Source organism: Gekko japonicus, unplaced genomic scaffold, assembly GCF_001447785.1.
Source record: "Gekko japonicus isolate JY-2015 unplaced genomic scaffold, Gekko_japonicus_V1.1 scaffold37, whole genome shotgun sequence".
In the NCBI taxonomy this organism is placed as follows: Eukaryota; Metazoa; Chordata; class Lepidosauria; order Squamata; family Gekkonidae; genus Gekko; species Gekko japonicus.
In genome coordinates, this window is record NW_015171503.1 from 1885239 (window position 1) to 1905760 (window position 20522).

The 20522-nt window shown below is 45.5% G+C and overlaps 1 protein-coding gene across 1 annotated transcript in view; it reads right to left on the bottom strand.

Annotated features, from left to right (window-relative positions):
• CACNA1I (calcium channel, voltage-dependent, T type, alpha 1I subunit) overlaps nucleotides 1-20522 on the bottom strand; it is a 441973-nt gene that overhangs the window by 73690 nt on the left and 347761 nt on the right. The window contains exons 10-16 of the mRNA XM_015419166.1: nucleotides 18711-18862; nucleotides 12529-12714; nucleotides 8530-8647; nucleotides 7905-8060; nucleotides 7435-7516; nucleotides 4349-4521; nucleotides 2077-2496 (exon numbers count right to left, since the gene is read on the bottom strand). Coding sequence (XP_015274652.1) covers nucleotides 2077-2496; nucleotides 4349-4521; nucleotides 7435-7516; nucleotides 7905-8060; nucleotides 8530-8647; nucleotides 12529-12714; nucleotides 18711-18862 — 1287 coding nt within the window. The remainder of the gene's footprint in view (nucleotides 1-2076; nucleotides 2497-4348; nucleotides 4522-7434; nucleotides 7517-7904; nucleotides 8061-8529; nucleotides 8648-12528; nucleotides 12715-18710; nucleotides 18863-20522) is intronic.

Below are 20522 nucleotides of genomic sequence, written 5' to 3' on the forward strand. Positions count from 1 at the left end.
GGAGATTTGAAGAAGAAGAAGAAGAAGAGATTGGATTTATACCCCGCCCTTCACTTGGAGTCTCAGAGCGGCTTACAAACTCCTTTCCCTTCCCCTCCCCACAACAGACACCCTGTGAGGTGGGTGGGGCTGAGAGAACTCTGACACAAACTGCTCTTTTTCAAGAACAGCTGTGTCAGAGCTTGTGACTGACCCAAGGTCACATCAGCAGGTGCAAGTGGAGGAGTGGGGAATCAAACCCGGTTCTCCCAGATTAGAGTCCGCACACTTAACCACTACACCAGCTCTGCAGATTTTTTAAAATGTTGCTTTAGCAGCAGTTGCCACCACAGCATGAGGATCTTCATTGTGTGACTGAAGTTAAGCTGTGGCATCCATTTTATTGCTGGCTCCTCCTCTTGCAGCAGCTATTTTGTGGCAGCCATTTTGTAGCTGCGCCCACGATGCTATCTATGTCAGAACTCCAAAGAGGAGTCATTCCCCACCATGTCCCATGCAAGGTTTTGTTGTTGTTCAGTCGCACAGTCGAGTCCGACTCTTCGCGACCCCAGGATTTAAAATCACAGTCCAGTGGTGATAATGATATGGACAGAGTATTCACAAGGGCTGTCATGGTCCGAGTTAGAATGATAGCGTGCTAGGCCTGAAAGAGAGCTCCAAGGTCATCAAAGCCAAACCCATGCACCACAGCAGGACTAATGAGCTAATTTACCTCCCAGAAAGTAGAGAAGCGGCATTGCCTTCTGACTCAGGCTGAAAGCATTGCTGATTGCGCCACAGTTAATGTCACTAGCAAGCACGGACTACTCAGAGCAGAACAGAAAGGGATGGCATTATTTGCTTGAGACATCTCCCAATTGGCCCTTTTTTTTTTTAGCACACATTTCCTAAAGGCCCACTGGATCCACAGTTGGCAAAATCCCACTGGGTCCTCAAGCGCTAAGGGCTTTGAGAGTTACAAGCAAGCAGGACTATGCAAAGCATGAAAAAGACATCTTCACGTAGCTGAAATTTCCCAGGGCAACAAAAGGCTTATGTAAGATAAATGCTTTCTTGTAATACCTATTTACCATGCTCTGGACCTCATGCTGGAATCCAGGGCTGGGCAATGGAATCTCTCACAGCAATTAACAAGCGAGTGCATGACTGGCTTCCAATCGAAGACAATAATCCAGACTAGTCATTAGAACAACCGTTTTCATTCTCTGTTTCTAGAAATCCTGCAGTCTCCAGGAGCTTGTCAGGGGTTCTTCAGTGACAAATTTCCCTGGAAGGTTTGTTCACTGCAGCTAGTTTTCCTCTGTAATGCAAAACCATTTGGGAGCCCTAGCATTTCTAGGGTACATTCTCAGTTCATGTGAGGTCCAACAGGTCTGGCCAGCAATGAAGTATGAGTCCTAGAATATTCCCTGGGATCCTCTAAAATAGCCATAAGTTTCTTGACAGCCAAAATGATGTGGAAAGGCCTTTATGGAGATAGGAAGTTTAGAAGTATTTCAGCTTTGCTGTGATTGCCTGTTGCACAGTGCCACCAAGGAACTGTGGGCTGGCCCTAGGATTGCCAGCCTCCAGGTGGTGGCTGGAAATAGGGATGGGCATGAACCAGAGAAATGCGGTTCGGTTCGTGGTTCATTGCATGCCCGGTTTGTGAGCCACAAACCGCCACAAACGTTTAAGCACCAAATGAACCAGTTCAGTTCATGAGGTTCATAACATGGTAGATCTGCCATGAACTTGAGTTTGTGAACCATGAACTGGCCAAAATTCATCATGAACTTTAGTTCATGAGCTGGTTCATGTCCATCCCTAGCTGGAGATCTCCTGGGTTTACAACTGATCTCCAGGCAATAAAGATCAGTTCACCTGGAGGAAATGGCCACTTTGGAAGGCGGACTCTATGGGATTATACTCCATCAAAGTCCCTCCCCTCCCCAAACCCCACTTTTCTAAGGCTCCATTCCCAAAATCTCCAGGTATTTTTCAACCTGGAGCCGGCAACCCTAGCTAGCCCAGCATTCCTTCATACCTATCATTGCTTTCAACTTTGCAAAAACTTAACTTTTTTCTTGTACTCACATAGTCTATCTCCTCCTCATCTTCTCCATGGTCCTTGCGATTGTTCATTTCTGGGAAGATGTCCTTTGTGATAGTGGGCATTTTACCATTGCAGTCCTGATGCTCAATAGGCCCTGTTGTTACACCTATTCTCCGTGTTGGCCTGTGACCGGATGGGACAGCTGGTGCCAACTCAACCAGTTCAGAGGAGCCTTTGGTGTCTAGGGAGAGTGTCCGTCGATGGTGTCGAACTCTTACCAGCCCTTCTCTTTCTCCCTCGGAAATCCTGTGCCTTTCTCCAGATAACAGTGACTCATGCTCAGCTGAAGGAGGCTTGTGTTTGAGACTGTGTCCCCGCGCAAGGCTGTTCCAGCTGGAGCGCCGGCTCCCCCAGCCCCCACTCCGGCCCCATGCTCCATAGTGGGAACTACGACAACTAGACTGTAAGAAAGATCCAAGAAAGGGTTCAGTGCCTTAGCCCAAGCATGAGGTCATGTGCTAACATTTTCAGTCTTGGAATCACTACCAGTGTCTCCTAAAGATACTTTGCAATTCAAGGCACTCTGCATGACTCAGCTGGAAGGGAGCACCAGTAAGATAAGGGCAAGCAGAAAAGTACAAGTAAATGAAGTCTCTGGAAAGTCAGTACAAATATACCTTTCAAGTCTTGCAGAGCCATTCGCTGTTTTCGGCCGCTGTTGAAAAATTGTCCCTCACCCTTATAAGCCCTATGAGGTCCTTGATTCTTATCAGGTGTCCCTGAACTTCCTGGCATCTGCGTCTAACAGCAGCTACAGGTCATTGTGGAGACCACCACACTGTGAAAGAATCTTTGCTCAGTTGCCTTCTCCACTCAGATCAACTGCAGGAACAAGAGACAGCTTCAGCAGGCAAAACCTCATGGCTGCGCTGGTTTGGTAGACACATATGAGAGGCTCCATAATTGGACCTCATTTCCTCATGGTACACGCAGACATCTTGTCACCCAATGCTACATCTCCATCACTGTGTCCCTCATTTTCCCCTTTCTCCTTGAAAGTTTATTAAAATATGAAACAAATTGAACATTTGAGATTTAAGAAGCAAATCTCTCTTTACATTGGTGCTCATTGCCATAGGAGTGCAATGTAATGGGGATTCTGCCTTGGAGACTTTATTTACCGCTTTCAGCATTCATGGGATGACCCACCGTTTTATCCATATAACAAGCCTGTGTGAGGCAGGTTAAACTGAGAGATAATGCCCAAGTCTACCTATTGTTCAGGCAGGGATATAAGTCTAGGTCTTCCCCTCCAAGGTCCCCATTTGCTATGTTCTACTGACTCTCTGAGCTCCTTGCCTTTATTTGGGAAATAAGAAAAGGGAAGGACAGCAGGAAGTTTAGGTTTGATAGTTTTGGTCTGATTCTTCTAATAAAACCACAGCACATACTGGATACTACCTACCAGGAATATTTCCAGCAATGCTCCCTCTAACCTGTGGAGTCTTGTGAGCAAAAATTCTACTTTGTGAGCTACTGGCATTAAAATTGTGAGCAAGTGATTTGGCTACTACATTGATTAGCTTGCTCTGGAGCCATCCTTCCTGAGCTAAGACAAAAATGTGTGAGCCGGAGGCTAAAAAACTGTGAGCTAGCTCACACTAACTCAGCTTAGAGGGAACACTGATTTCCAGCACTAACTTCAAGAGCTCTCTTGTGCAACTCCTATTCATTTCAGTAGCACTGAACAGGAAGTAGATTGTGCCCGTTCTAGCCATCATGTGCACACAAACAATACTGGGATGTGCTTAAGCTATGTGGGGAGAGGAGTGTCTCAGAAGTGGACTACCAGAAGGAATACATACGCTGTGGGAGATGAGTAGGGGTGGCTTATCTGGAAGAAGAAACTGTTGGCTGCAGGCTTTTAAGTGCCAGCTCCTGCCAACCTAGCAGTCCGAAAGCAAGAAATTGCAAGTAGATAAATAGGTACCACTTCGGTGGGAAGGAAACAGCGTTCCGTGTGCCTCGGTGTTTAGTCATGCCGGCCACATGACCACGGAAACGTCTTTGGACAGCGCTGGCTCTTCGGCTTTGAAACGGAGATGAGCACCGCAACCCTAGAGTCGGACCCGACTGGCTTTCGAGCAAGGGAAACCTTTACCTTTTACCTCAGTAGCTGAGCATGTGCTCTGATGGAGAAGGACTAAGGTTCACTCCCCAGTCAAAGATCTCAGGAATTAAGGATGGGAATTATTCCAGTACATTGGCCTTAAGAGAAGTAGGTTTTTATTTACATGGGTTGAATAAACTCACCAGAGACATCACACTGCTTTTCCTGGATTCAAGAGCAACAAGGACTTGGTCTGGCTGCAGAGTATGGCGGGAAGGGTTAGCAATTCCAACAACTGCCCCAGGCTGGTTGAGACAAGGAATGCTGGGGTCAAGATGTCCATTTGGGGTCATAGGAACTGCACAGAGCTTTGGGTCTGACCATGAAAACACAAAAGAAAGAGAGAGACAGAGAACAAAAAAACATTCTTTTCCCTTTGGACTTTTTCTTCTCCGCTCAGAGAGTGTTTATGCAGAGAAATGCTTTGTATGCAAAGGGTGGTGAACCTAAGGAAACTGTCTTCAAGCACAAACCCCTGATACGGAGGTTCTCCGTTTCTGCTCTCAACAGTAATGCCTCTAGAAGACAAAGAAAAAACTGGAAAGAAAAATGTTGCCTCCTCCCCCTCCCCATCACCTACCATCAGCTTCTGCTAGAGATGTTTCTCATACTCCTACCACTGAAGTTTAGAAATGTCTAGTCTCCTCTCCTTTGAAGAAGAAAGCTTATTTCCATAATGCCCACAGTGCAAGGTTCATTTGCTTGGCATTCACCGGTGCGGAAAGGGTCCCTGCAGTGGGTGCTCCGCTGTGGCAGAGGCGGAACCAGTGGTATAATGATGGCTGGGCTTGTTGTTAGCAATCTGACATTTAAATAAACCAATATCAGCAAACTCTCAATGCCTGGCTTTTTCTCTGGAACAGGTGGCAGCTGTAGCTTTGTTCCCCTTTGCAAGCCCAGGCTTGCACACATTAAAAAGGCAGAACATGGAACAATGAGAGCAACTGGAAAAGGCATTAACTGCCCTGTGGGAGGGTGCTGTGCCCCCTGGACTTGAGTGGACCATTTCTGTCCTCAAACCACCGGCACAATTGACCTTCATTTGGTCTCTCTAGGAGACGAGCAGCACCATTTAAGCTGCCACCAGCTTTGCTTCAGCTTCCCTGGCAACAGATTGTACATTGAACTGCAGACCACAGGAGTACATCTGAAATATCAGGGGTTTTAAAGGCCTTAGGTGCCAAGACTCCTAGGGTATTACATCTCAGCCTACCACCCTAGAAGACGTGTCACTCTTAAAAATACACACCTAGTAAAATAAGCAGTACGAGGCATCAGGTGTGGGGAGATAGGGCAACTAAGCAAAGGCCATCACACAGAAAACAAAGGACAACATTTAACTCAAAGGCAAGCTTCACATTTTCTCTTCAAGTCTTCTACAGTTAACTAGGGCTCAAGTTTAAGATTCCTTTTTTCATGGGACCCCTTGCCAACTGTAGCATTTTGTGAGAATGGTACCCCCCCATCGCTCTGAACTGGTAGGCTTGAATCCTGCAGTAAGTCTCAGCTAACAAACAGCATTTCATCAGTGGAACAGGACTTCCTCACCTCTCCCCTCCCACTGAAGCCTGATGTGATCCCCCAGAGGTTGTTCCTGGGGGAGAGGAGATCCATAGGAACAGCATGAGAGGTGAATCAGATTACTGCTGTGAGAAGGGACAATGGTGAAATCTCCCCCTCCCCCTTTTAGCAAGATATATCCAGCCCACAGCTTGTACCCTCTTAATGATTCACATAATCTCTGTTGTTATTCATCATAGAAAACTCCCCATTTTTCAGCGAGCCCATTAATCCTGACAAATGTAGAACCCGTCTCTCCTTCCCCCCCCATGTTCAGGACTGTAAATAGCCCGTACGACTGTCACTACTAAACTATAAACCACATTCTGTCTCTACACTGGCCAGATCTTGTTATTCTGTGAGTGGGTGACCTGCAACATGGCCAGTGCCCTCAAAAGAATGGCTATCACACAAATCCTTCCTGCTTCAGAGTCTTGGCTGATTGTATTTGTGATTAAATCCCAGGTTTTATTATGCCAAGTCAGTAGCCACTGAATATTTTAGGCAGATTTTTTCCATTTGTCTGATTTGCTTCTGCAATTTGGACACTAGGGGTCTGATTAACCCTCAGGGTGGGGGACCAAATCCATGAGCATCTTCAGCATCTTCCTCCTAGTTTCCTTAAACGCAAGACAAATCATTCAACCATCCAGATTTTGCCACGCCTGTATAGAAAATCACCCCCCCCATCTGAATCAAGAGCCCTTCCTTTCAGAGAGAAGAAAAAACACCACGGCATCTGAGCTACAGTGTGGCCGAAGGACATCAGAAATTCTTTGACAGTGCACTGCCACAGAGCGATCTCTTGCAACTAGAAATGCAAGCACACAAAGTGTACAAGGATGCCTCTTTGTAGACTCACACCACATCCTGGAGAAAGGAAAAAGCTGTTTATGCTTTTATAAAATACAGTCTGGTTGTAGGAGGGACTCAGGATTGTTCAACTGGATGATTCTCTTACTCAAGGAAACTAGATGGTGATGCTAAAAAGCCAAAACTCTGCAGCTAAACATGGGAAGCATAATACAGTGTGCTTATTAAGGACCTCTTTGTAAATCTACTTAATTCACATGTTCTTCTTATACATTGTGGGTGATTTCATATGTCCTGCATAAAGCAGTTTTGAGCCCTTCTCCCAGTCCTGAGACACACAACCCCCCCCCCGAAAAACAGTCCTGAACTAGGAATTACAAGAGAGGGACCTGTGAGGACTCTGGGGAAGGGTCTCATTTCCCCTGTATTCTCCTCCCCACCCTATCTCTGTTTCCTCTTTCCTGATAGGCCCCACTCTCTCGCTTTCTCTTCCCTACTTCCTTCCCTTCAACCCACCTACCTACTGACAGCTCCTCCTCCTCTTGAGATTTCCTTCCTTCCCTTCCACTATATCCTCTTCCTGTTTCTTCTATCCTGCCACTTTTTCTGCTACAACTCTTCAACTTCACCTCTCTCTCTTCTTCTCTCCTCTTTCCCTGCTTCCTACCGTCTTCCCCTCTGATTTTGTCTAATCAACCGATGACAGAAAAGTTGATTTATAGTCATATTTAAGGCTTTCAGTGCATATGTGCTTTTGGTCTTAGAGGTCAACACATTCTCTGCAAGAGACACTCCCCAGCTCTGCAGATCTCATTGCTGTAATAATTGTTCAGACTCTTAGACCCATTGATCTTACCCAAACTGTCCTGGCACTTGTCAAACTCCTCTATGTTTGATGAACTCTGATCCTCGTCTGAATACGACCGATTAGCATCACCCTGAGTTGGGAAAATAAATGCAAAGACCTGGGAATTGTGAGCATCATGAGAGCAAAAGAGACTTTCCCTTGTGATTCCAGCATTTTGTTGCCATCGCTAAATAGGGAACCTTCAAGGCAGGCAAACCTCTTCATGGAACTATCTGGATTATTTGCCATCGGCTGTTAGATGACAGAAAGGCCCCTCCCATAGTGCTCAGCATGTGTTGTGTCATGCAGTGTTGCTGAATTTATGGAGCTCTTTTTTGGAATTGTTTTAAAGGCCACCCTCCACAAAAGCAGATCTTAGAAAATAGTTGGTTATAGGACACCTTAGCACTATTTTTCAGCCCCTATCTCCCACAGACTGGTGCCCTTTCTTTTGGAAAGCAGTTACCATAGCAACTCACCTCAGCCTGGAATCCCTCCACTAGGATGGCCACCAGCAGATTGAAGAGAACATAATTGCCAAATGTCATGAGAGCCACAAAATACAGGGATGCCCAAGGGGAAGTTGAGGCCATGCCATTATAGAGAACAACATTCCAGTCCTCCTGAGTGAGTATCTGAAAAACAGAAACCTACCTTGTGAACCTAAATCAACAACAAATACGCTGCTTTGTGAAACTGTACTAATTAGTAATAAAAAGCCTCTCCTTGGGTCTTTGTTTACAAGAGTCTTTTAGAGACCATTCATATGCATATCTCTGGAGATGACTGACATGGAGGGGATACATCAGCCTTGCTGTCCCATGCCAATGCCACAGGCACTTTCTGAAATCTAATGGACAAATCACTGGAGATGAGCAGCAGATAAAGTGCAGTTCAGTTCTTTTGGATGCAGCTAGGCTCAGGTTCCTTAGTGGGTTTCCAGTACATGGCATGGTGGACTGTGTTAAATAGAGTGCTGGGCCCAGAAGACAAACTGTTCACATGCCACGCTCTCCCTTGCCACTCCATGCTTCTGAGAGACAACACCTCCTTGATGATACCCCTTTCCCAGTGTATCCTCCTTTTGCCCTTTCTTGGACTCACCTGGAACACAGTGACGATAGCCCAAAGCAGAGAGTCAAAATTCTTTCTGTCAGGAACCGTGTCTCCTGTGTCAGTTCTGAGGCTGAATTTACATCCAAAGATGTGCATTCCTAGGATGCTGTCAGGTAAAAATTTTATTATCAATACATTTCTATGGTGTTCTACTTGTCCGTGTGTTTCTGTTCATATATTAATTGGTTGCACCTGTATCCTGCCTTTCCTCTAAAGGAGTTCAAGGCAGTATATGCTTATTTATTTATTTAGATACTGGGGATCCAAAGTGGTTTACAACATCATTCTTCCCTCTGCCATTTTATTCGGACAACCTATCCTCTAAGGTAGGTTAGGCTGAAAGAGAGTGACTAGGCCAAGGTCATCCAGCAAAGTTGTTCCATTTTATCCTCACAACAGATTTGGCTGAGAATGACTGCTTAGGTAGCTTCATGGCACATTAGAGATTTAGACCTGCCCTCCTTCATTCAAATTTAGCATTCTGCCCATTACATTATTCTAGGTGTTCTACACTGCAATCCTAAGTGGAGGTGCAGTCTTCCAGACCCACTGACTTTGGTTTAGAAGCCTGTAACTACTTAGGATGGAAGTGTTAGAATCTTAATTTCCCTTGTATAATACACAACTGAAGAACTCAGGTTAAATGAACATTCCAAGCCCCACAGAACCACTTTATCCCGAGACCACACTGGCCGATCATAACTGTGAAACTGTACTTTATCAGTTAAGAATTCATAAGAACAGAAGAGAAGCCATGTTGGATCAGGCTATTGGCCCATCCAGTCTAACACTCTGTGTCACACAGTGGCCCAAACTCAGGTGCCATAAGGAGGTCGACCAGCGGGTCCAGAACTCCAGAAGCCCTCCCACTGCTGCCCCCCAAGCACCAAGAATACAGTGCATCACTGCCCCAGACGTAGTGTTCCATCCATACCTTGTGGCTAATAGCCACTGATGGACCTCTGCTTTATATGTTTATCTAGTCCTCACTCGAACCTATCTATGCTTGTAGCTGCCACCACTTCCTGTAGCACTGAATTCCACATGTTAATGACTATTTGGGTGAAGAAGTATTTTTTGTCTGTTCTAAACCTACTGCTCATCAACTTTATTGAGTGCCCACGAGTTCTTGTATTGTGAGAATTCCTTCATATTTGTATATGTCTGTATACAGTTCTCTTCCTACTGCATTTCCTGAACCCAGTTTATACATTTTTGTCTGCCTTAAGCCAGTTTAACTTTCCTTTGAGTGACCTGTCTTTAAATGGGGGCCCTATCAATTTACAAGTCTTTTGTGTGCAAGAACTTCACAAATGATCCCCCTACCCCTAACTTTGCATGCACAGGTGCAGAGGGGAAACCATGTTTATTTGTGTGAAAATGCATTGCTGATCACAGCTTCTCAACAGAAGTATACACAATGAAGTACATGGAAATGCAATCTTCACAAATGACAGCATATACATTCTTGTACCCCTGTACAAAAATTGCAGAGTATGATGCACCCCTCAGGCCCTATGTGACAAAAACTTCCCCGTTGGCCTGAGCACAAAGAGTGTAATGCCACTAAGGAAGGTCAGCCAGAAGGAAAACTTTTATATATTCTAGAAAAGGAGCAATGAGGCCATAATAGGTAATTATGAGGATAGTGTAACTGGCATGAGAAAATTACATCTGTTATAATTATAATTAATCATCCCTACTTTAAATCTTGAATAACCCCAACAAATAGAGCAAAAGTCCAGTAGCACCTTAAAGACTAACAAAGACTAACAAAATTTGTGGCTGGGCATGAACTTTTGTGAGTCACTGCTCACTTCTTCAGTTATCTTTAGGTGCTACTGGACTAATCATTAGGTGCTACTGCAAGGTGATGCACACTGGAGCCAAAAATCCTAAGTATAAATACACATTAATGGGGTCTGAACTGGCAGAGAGAGATCTTGGAGTTGTAGTAGATAACTCACTGAAAATGTCGAGACAGTGTGTGACTGCAATAAAGAAGGCCAATGCTATGCTGGGGATTATTAGGAAGGGTATTGAAAACAGATCAGCCAATATCATAATGCCCCTATATAAATCAATAGTGCAACCTCATTTGGAATACTGTGTGCAGTTCTGGTCACCACACCTTAAAAAGGATGTTATAGCTTTGGAAAAAGTGCAGAAAAGGGCAACACGAATGATAAAAGGGTTGGAACACTTTCCCTATGAGGAAAGGGTAAAGTGCTTAGGGCTCTTTAGCTTGGAGAAACGACAACTGAGGGGTGACATGATTGAGGTTTATAAGATTATGCATGGGAAAGAGCAGGTAGAGAAAGAAGTACTTTTCTCCCTTTCTCACAATACAAGAACTCGTGGGCACTCCATAAAACTGCTGAGCGGTTGGGTTAGAACGGATAAAAGGAAGTACTTCTTCACCCAAAGAGTGATTCACACATGGAATTCACTGCCACAAGCGTGGACGGCTTCAAAATAGAATTAGATAAGCATATGGAGCGGAGGTCCATCAGTGGCTATTAGCCACAAGGTACAGATAGGGGCTATGGGGCGAGTGATGCTCTGTCTTCTTGGTGCTTGGGGGGGGGTCAACAGTGGGAGGGCTTCTAATGTCCTGGCCCCACTGGTGGACCTCCTGATGGCACTTGGTATTTCTGGCTACTGTGTGACAGAGAGTGATGGACTGGATGGGCCTTTGGCCTGATCCAACATTAGCGTCTCTTATGTTCTTGCTCTTTTCTACTGCTACAAACAGACTACCCATTCTACTACACGCCTACCCATCTTGATCTATCCCCAATGAATAATAATACAGAATGGTTCTGATCCTTTACATGGTAGGAAGTGTAGAGTTGTTCCTAATGTTAGTCTGGGAAAATAATACTGATCTAAGATTGTTTTTCATTTTTTGTTAACCAATACTACATCTCTCGGAATTCAGCCCCATTACTACTATATCTATTTCCTCCCCACTTTGTGTAGCAGACACTGAATTCTGCAGTGAATTATAGGTTATACCAAGCTGCTGCCACCATCAAAAGAGCGGACACAGATACTGGTATCCTTTTGTTTGAGGGAGGCTAAGTTTAACAGATAAACAGTATAAAATGGGAAGGGTTTTTAAGAAGCTGCCTTCCCCAGGTCCTGCCCTCCTCCTTCAAACTGTAGCCTCAGCTGTTGCACTGTATTAAAAAGAAAGACTGAAAAAGCAATCATGGAACCACACAGAATGTGAAGTTCTGCTCTCGGTTTCATAATGATAGATGATTGGTGGTAACCAAGGGGAACCACTTGCTCCAAAGGTCCACATATGTACACAGGTGGCGGTCCCTCATAAGGGTTTCAAAAATCAGAGGCAACACCATTCCCTTCTATGACTTCATAAACATATATTTCTTTGTCTTGTATAATCCTTTAAAAATAATGCTTTGTCAGCTCAGCAGGCGAACTGCTATCATGCAATCTCATTCTACCCACCATCAAGAAAGATCTCAGCTTTTGATTATTCCCATTCGGATTTCCTTCTATTCCTGCTTTGTCCGTTATTATTTTGCTGTGCTATTCTCCCAACTTCACCACCCTAATTCTTTCTAAGAGAAAATGCAAACAGCTTCTCTGATGTTGATTGTGGGACACTGATAGAATTGATCAGGTAATGAGTGAAATTTCCCTGGTAGTTTTCCTGAATATTTCCCACCTTGCCAAGAAGTGAGAGGCATCACATATTGGGGACAATAATCTGCAAAAGCAGAAAGGTAGTCTTCATCCTTCAAAAGTTTTACAAGTTATCATTTCGCATCTCAGGCCATATTCCTAACATTACTGCACATCCTTCCTAGGATAAAGGCACAGAAGCCTGGCATAACTGCTCACTGTTTCCTAGCTACTGTACATCCTTCTGGTCTAAGCTGAGTTTTTTTTTTTTAAGTATTATGAGGCAGCTCTTCAACTTGTACGAAGAAGCTCGCTCCTCCCCCTATTTCTCACCTGAATATGAAGATAAACAACATGAGGAGCATGCAGAAGGTAGCCACATTGTCCATGGTCTTCATTAGCACCACTAGCTGACGCCGCAAGGCGGGCATGAATCTCACCAGCTTCAGCACCCTCAGCAGCCGGAATGTCCTCAGCACTGACAGGCCTCCATCTGCCTGGCCGATGATCTCCCAGATACTACAGACAAGAAACAAACAGGACAAGAGAGAAAATGTGCAAGGGTTAAAGTTAAATGTTGAGAAAGATTACAGAAAGGGATCCAAGGAAAGGATGAAAGACAGTGTGCACATTGAACGGATGCTGTATTTGAGGGACCTTCAATTAGGGTCCAGAAAGACACCCCCTGTATGCATGAGAGAGAGAGAGGAGGAGGAGGAGAGAAAAGGAGAGAAAATGAATTTCCATATAAATCACTGCAGTGCATCTTACTATATGAAACAATTTTTGTGTGCGCGCATGTAAGTAATACAAAATCAATCTGAAATAATCATGTGTGAACAAAGTATCACTGTAATAGATAATCTTCTGAGTCAATGTTGTGTGTGTATATATAAAAGGGGATTTTTAACTAAAAATGTGAATATACCTGAGCATACACTTTGCATGCAGAGAGTTTTCCAGTTCTTGATAGCCTCCACTTCTCTGAGTTTAACAGCGCTTACTCTGTAGTTCATGGAGAGCCAGATTTGCAATGACCATCAAGCAAAAGAGCCACATTTACTTTCATCCTTGGTGTGAGGCCTGCACCCCAGGGAACCTTGCAACTTTCTTATTTCACAAGCCCCACCAGGGGGGAACTGACCACCAACTGCAAGCTCCACCAGGCTATGGTCTTGCCTACTTGCCTGAAACATGGGGCTGGTGCCCTACTGGAGAATGGTGCTCAGAAGAGCCACAGGTGGCATGTCAAAGAGCCACATGGGGCTCCTGAGCCACTGCATATCACTGTCTTAGTTGATTTTACCTAAAACCTTCCCTCTGTCCATTTCCCTATGTACTCTTCTAAAAGCAAGACCCTTCCCTGAGTCTATGTGAAGCCAGGATTGTCCATCTAATATCAATTGGCTCAAGGTCACAACTTCATGGCTGAGTGCATATTTGAACAACACTATAGCCATTGCACTATATTGGTTGTTGGTAATGAAGACTGGTGAAGGGTTAGGTGCTGTAACTTTCTGCCAGTGCAGCAAAAGAGATTGTGGTTCTGCTCCATTGGCAGAAGCCAACGCTAGACTGGAAACTGGTACAGCAACAATGACTCTAATGGAATCTTTCACCCAATGATAATACAGAACTTACACATGTCAGTGAGAAAGCAGGACAGGGGCAGGGTTCCTTCTCACTCATGCTCCAACTAAAGGTCCATTTCGATCCAATGAGTGGAGTTGCCTTGGAGCATGTTCTCTAAACGGAGTGGAATTGGCAGAGAATGGAGGCTAAGGACAACTTCCCCCATTCTCTAGATCTAGTTATAGTGGTGGAAACTATTCCTTCTGTGCCACCTTTATGTAGGACTCTGTAAGACTCATCGAAGCACCAGAAGTACCTCCCTGGAGAGCCAGCATGGTGTACTGGTTAGCAGGTTGGACTAGGATCTGGGAAACCCAGGTTAGAATCCCCACTCCGCCATGGAAGCTTTCTGGATGACCTTGAGGCAGACACACACACTCAACCTAACCTACCTCACAGGGTTGCTGTGAAGATAAAATGGAGAAGAGAAGAATAATATATGCCACTTCGGGTCCCCAGCAGGAAATAGATTTTTCATGTAGTGAAACAAACGTTTATGGAGCTTGAATGAATTGTTCAGAGTCCACAGGAAAGCTGATAGTAGAGCGGGCAATAAAATCCCCATCTCCTCATTCCTTGGCCCTGTGCATTAACCTCTGGAGTTTCCCTTCTCACCTTTTTGCCCTCAAGAAAGTACAAATCAGTTCATGATCTGCAGATGAATTTCTAATGTAAGGCAAGGCTGAGTTGCTCATGGAGACAGCTCTCTTGGGAGCAGGATGCACCAAAGCACAGGTTTGGACTGGATGCACAAACAGGGCATCTTTGACTGCATGGTCTGGCCAGGAACAGGCCAAGATGTTTTGGAGCTCGAGGCAAAAATTCCCAACAGCACCTAGAATGATGGGGAAAGTATAACTATTGATAATTTGCTGTTATCTAAGGTTACCCCCAAAATTACTGCCCGAGGCAAGTTCACATTACCTTGCTACCAGAAGTACATTATATTGTTAGCAGTGGCCCCTAGCTTATTTTGGGGTGCAGAGGTACTAAATCTCTGTCCCCCACCCCAGATCGTATTTGCATCTTTGAAGGAAATGGGATTTATAAATAGGACCCTGGGTTCAGTCTAGTGTTCAGGTAGGGCCAGGAGTTCTTCTGGAATTACAACTGATCTCTATGCTAGGGAGATCAGTTCCCCTGAAGGAAAGGGAAGCTTCAAAGGGTAGACTCTATGGTGTGGCTGTCAATCATAAGGCTCGGGAGCCAGAACTGGCCTGTCCAGGGCTCTTATCTGGCCCTTCAGCAACTAGTGCGAGGGAGGGAACAGGAGGCTGCCGGGGGCGGGGGGGTGAGTGGGCGAGTGGGCGAGTGGGCGTTTTGACTGTGGCTTCAGCATGGCGGAACAATCTAATCTGCAGCAGTCAAGCAGAGCCCCTTTGCTTCAGTGGCAACCTCACTAGTAAGTTGGGAGCCACTACAGCCACATTCATGCCAGCTCAAGGTTCTAAGGCAAGGTAAGCACGCCTCTCCGCTCAGCCTGCAGATCCAGGGATGCTGTCCTGAAAGGCTGTGGGGATCAGCATTTGCTGGGGTCTGCTGGCCGCCAGTGCCACCGCCATATTCACACCCTCCCATGCAGCAGCTGTGCTTTGGCCCGGGGGGGGTATTCTTCGGCAGTTTCTTCCACACGTTGGGGGGCCTAGCCCTGCCACCGACCACTCAATTCGACAGTCGGGCCTCCCTCCCCCATGGACCACCCAGCAGCCTTGTGCATGCAGTGCCCACTCCCAAATCAGAGGGTCTGGCAGCCTTTGGCCTGGGGCGACTGCCACAGCACGGAACTGGCGTAGCTTGCCAACAATCTCTGCCTGGAACCCCCAGCATTGCCCCGCCATGGATTGCCTGGCAGCCTTGGCAACCACTGCCTCACAGGCATCTCTGGCTTATAGGGCTTTGCTCGGCCTGGGTCCCGCCATGCACATGGCCGTGGACCTGGGTGGCCCCCCCTCCACAGGTGAGGGTTTAGTTCAACTTGTCTTCCCAGTTCCCTTCCTTGGTGGCTTGAGGACAGGGGGGAGCTCACAACACCCATCCACTTCACATTTTTACCCTGGGTCCCAGGATCACAGCATTGGCAGTGGGAGAGGTCTGCCCACCCTCCAGGCAGCGCAGGAGCATCTGCCCAGCACTGCACCGCTGGCTCTCCAGTCCACCCATGCGGGTTTTCCTCTGCACCCCCTCCAGCCCACGGGGCCTTGCAGTGAGGACGCACCAACTCAGAGCTTACCAGCTGCTGTCCTTTATAAAGTTTATATCTCTGGTTCCTAGTGTTACATTTTATAGCACATATGGCCTGGCCCAACAAAGTCACATTTATGTCAGATCTGGCCCTTGAAACAAATGAGTTTGACACCTCTGCTCTATGGGATGAGTTCCCTGCTGAGACCCCTCCTCTCCCCAATCTCTGCCCTCCACAGGCACCGCCCCCAAATCTCAAGGAAATTCCCAAGCAGAAGTTGGCAGCCCTATTATTCCAAGCAGCTCTAAGTAACAGATCTCAGACCGGAGTGCTGAGAAAGCTTAAGACTGTAAAGAGTTTCACAGTGCTAGGGTATCCTTGCAGTTCATACCCTAACGAGGTTTTGATTTTATTTATCTAGTATTCTCTACCTTTTTCACATCAACAACGACACTGTGAAGTATTACCTTTAGTCCCATTTTACAGCTAGGAGTATCTGATGCTGCCTTTTACCTCCTCACATACAGTCTCCTTTCATATGAACCTCATAGACAGGCAGGGTTGCCACCTTCCTGGTGCAGGCTGGAGGTCTCTTGGGATTACAACAGATCACCAGGTGGCAGAGATCAGTTCCCCTGGAGAAAATGGCTGCTTTGGAAGGTGGACATTATGGCTGAAGTCCCTCCCCTTGCCAACCCCTGTCGTTCCTAGACTCCACCCCCCAAATGTCCAGGAATTTTCCAAGCCGGAGCTGGCAACCCTATTGATAGCTGAGATCTAACGAGTCCTTGCTTCCTGTTGTGTCTTTTAGGCCTCCCCTAGAAACACGACCTTTTCAGTCACAGCCCAGAATTATGGATCTCCTTCTACAAGAATTTTGCTAGGGAACTTCCCTGATTTCTTTTTGAAGGCAAGTGAAAATGTTTGGTATTTATTTGTTTAAAGTATTTTATACCACCTCTCCATCAAAAGGCTCGAGGCAAATTCACAAAGTAAAAGACAAAAATTATCTTACATCCCAAGAAAACAATGCAGTCCCTTGAACTCTAAAAATGCAATGTTATTACAATACAAGCGGTGAACAAGGATTTGCAGCAACTAGAATAGCCAAGATTAAAGCAGACCAGCAACAGGCACTTAAAATCACATTAAAAACAAGAGCAGAGAACAGAAGGAGAATAACAAACCATGAAGCAATCAATTAATTATAAAAGCAAGCTGATATTAAAATATCTTGGCCTGGCATTGGGAGACCAGATAGCCACAGCACCAGGCACAGGGAGAGTATCAAGGCAGGCCTTGATAGAGTGGGGGAAGGCACTCCAAAGGGAAGCCAGCTACTGAAAAGGCCCTATCCTTTGTGGCAACCTGGCTCACCAGAGGCCTGAGATGAAGAGCGTAGTGTCCAGGCAGAACTAAATGTGGACAGGTGGTACTTTAAATAACCAGGTCCTAGAGTGTATCGGGCTTTATAGGTTAAACCAGCACCTTGAGTTTGGATAGGAAGCAACTCAGACATTCAGTGATGATCTTCCATTCTGGACTAACTGAAGCGTTCAAACTATCTTCAAAGACAGTCCACATAGATAGGTAGGACTTGGATGTCTCCTGGAATTACAACTGATCTTGTGACCAAAGGGATCAGTTCCCCTGGGGAAAACGGCTGCTTTGGCACCCTATGGCAAAATACTGTGCTGAGGTCCTTCACCTTCCCAAACCCCACCATCCACAGGCTCCACCCACAAATCTCCAGGAATTTACCAGCCTAGTGTTGGCAACCTCACACATACAGCACATTTAGAATCAGGGTTGCCAGGTTCCCCCTGGCCACCAGCAGGGATGGGGGGTAGCGTTGCCAGATCCAGGTCAGGAAACTCCTGGAGATTTGGGAATGGAGTCTGGGGAGCCCACCCTCATAGAGCCACAGAGTCCACCCTCCAAAGCATCCATGTTCTCCAGGGCAACTGATCTCTTTAGTCTGGAGATAAAATGTAATTCCAGGGGATCCCCAGCTTCCAACTGGAGGCTGGCATCCCTATTTAAAATAAGTAAGCCTGGAGGTGACAACAGCATGGCCTTATCCACACTTCTCAAGGTAGGATTGCAGCTGGTGAGCCAACCACATCCGGATAAAGTGTTATATACTTTAGGTGTAATCTGAACACCCAACAAACAGCTGTGCTCGTAACAAAGTATTTATTGAAATGCCAAATGTAGGCCCAGAGAGACAGAGCTCTGTTCTCTTAGAATGTTTCTCCCTAGGAATATAGCTCCTGTTAAAATAGTTTCATTTATTATGATACACCCCCAAGCTGTAAACCTTCGGGGGGGGGGGGTACAATCCCAACTAGATTAGAGCATCTTCCAGTTCTACAACAGTACTAACACCAACTAATAGTACTTCAGTCTTGAGCTTTAGTTTATTGGCCACATCCAGACTGTTATTGCATTCAGACAATGGTCCACAATGTTCATCATCCCAGTAGAATCAGATGGAAAGGAGAGAAAGAGAGAGTTATGTGTCATCTGCATACTGATGACATCTGTAACTCCTCTCTCCCAGTGGTTCATGTAGATATTAAACAGGCTGGGGAAAATACTATGGCATAATGCCTATGGCACCAATCAGAATACCCCCAGCCCTACCTTCCAGAACCAGTCAAGAAAGGCCAACCCAACAGACCCTAATGATTTTTGTCACCTGATAATGACGATGATGCTGTCAAAGATGTTGTAAGGGTTGCGGAGATAATCAAAGAGCCCAAAGGCAGAAAGTTTCAAGATCATCTCCAGGGCAAACATGCTGGTAAATACCACATTGCAGATCTCCAAAATATTGGTTAGTTCCTCTGGCTGCAGGAAACAGAAACAAACAAAAAACATCAGAAGCAGTTCAGAAAGAAAACTAACCAGCCACATACTATTTTGCATTTTGTGCAAATAATGGGATCAACTCAGTTTTCCTAAACAATTATTTCATAGAACAATAAATGTATATCAGCAAGGCTCCTCCCCCCACACCATGATATTCCACTATTTTGTGAAGTTTCACCTTTTCTCCCCATTTTTACCTGGTGTCCTTTAAATTCTTAGACCTCTCTATCACTGTAGTTTATATCCTTCACATAATGTTTTTATAGTACTTGCTGTAGAGTTACTTACCACTCTGGAATTAAGAAATGTTATTTCAGTAGGTTTAATGTAGTAATGTACTGTTGCAAAGAAACCAGTGAATGACAGCATTTTCTATGCTTTCCATTATGGTATCCCATTATTATTGTGTTGAAACTCTGGATGTCCAGGAACGTGAAACAGGACTACATCCAGCATCTCACTGCAACTTTGAAATGGTTTTGATCTCTAGGAAAGGGCTTGAATGTATACTGAAGAACCCTGGGTTGGATCTATCTGTGTAATGCACTTACCCTAGCAAAATGATGCTTCTATTGGCAATAGGGCTTTTTAGGCTGATTCTACCCTTTAATTTGCCCACTACACTGTTTCTGAGGGAACCCTGAACTCCAGGAACAGAATTATTGGGGGGGGGGGGGCCTCGGCGGGAATGCTTTGCTATGTTCACAGCAATTTGGACCCAACCCCTTGCTTATTAAGTTTGCACCACTGGAAGCAGAATAAATAATGTGGTAATTATGGTGCCATTACCACCAACCTGGAGCTTGTGACAATACAGCAGTTAAAAAAAATAAAATAAAATCCGTTTCAAAGTCTGAAAAGATTCCACTCCGCCCCCATCAGCGCCACCATAAGACACCCATCCTATTTGGAATTATGCAGGCCATGAACTTTCTTCTTTCTTCTTGTCTCAATTTTTGTCTCAGTATTTTTCTTTCCCTCAGCGTTTATCCACTAGCCTTTTGCTGGCCCAGTTCTGGTAATCATTTCTCATAACTCTCTCTCTGTCTCGACAGGGGTCTAACTCAATTACTCAGGGGAGTATCAAGGTGCGTGAATTAAGCAACAGTGAGGACCAGCCTGCTGATGTGTGACAACAAGGAAGAAGAAGAAGAAGAAGAAGAAGAAGAAGAAGAAGAAGAAGAAGAAGAAGAAGAAGAAGAAGAAGAAGAAGAAGAAGAGGAGGAGGAGGAGGAGGAGGAGATTGGATTTATACCCCGCCCTTCACTTGGAGTCTCAGAGTGGCTTACAAACTCCTTTCCCTTCCCCTCCCCACAACAGACACCCTGTGAGGTGGGTGGGGCTGAGAGAGCTCTGACACAAACTGCTCTTTTTCAAGGACAGCTGTGCCAGAGCTTGTGACTGACCCAAGGTCACATCAGCAGGTGCAAGTGGAGGAGTGGGGAATCAAACCCGGTTCTCCCAGATTAGGGTCCGCACACTTAACCACTACACCAAACAGAAAGACCAGCAAAGGGTGAGAAACAAGAGGGACAGAGAGAGGAGAACAGCAGTGTCCCCGATCCCTTGGATCCTGGTGGTGTCTTCTTGCATAAAGGCAACTAGCAACGTACCTGTTAGTATGATATGCTGTGCATTT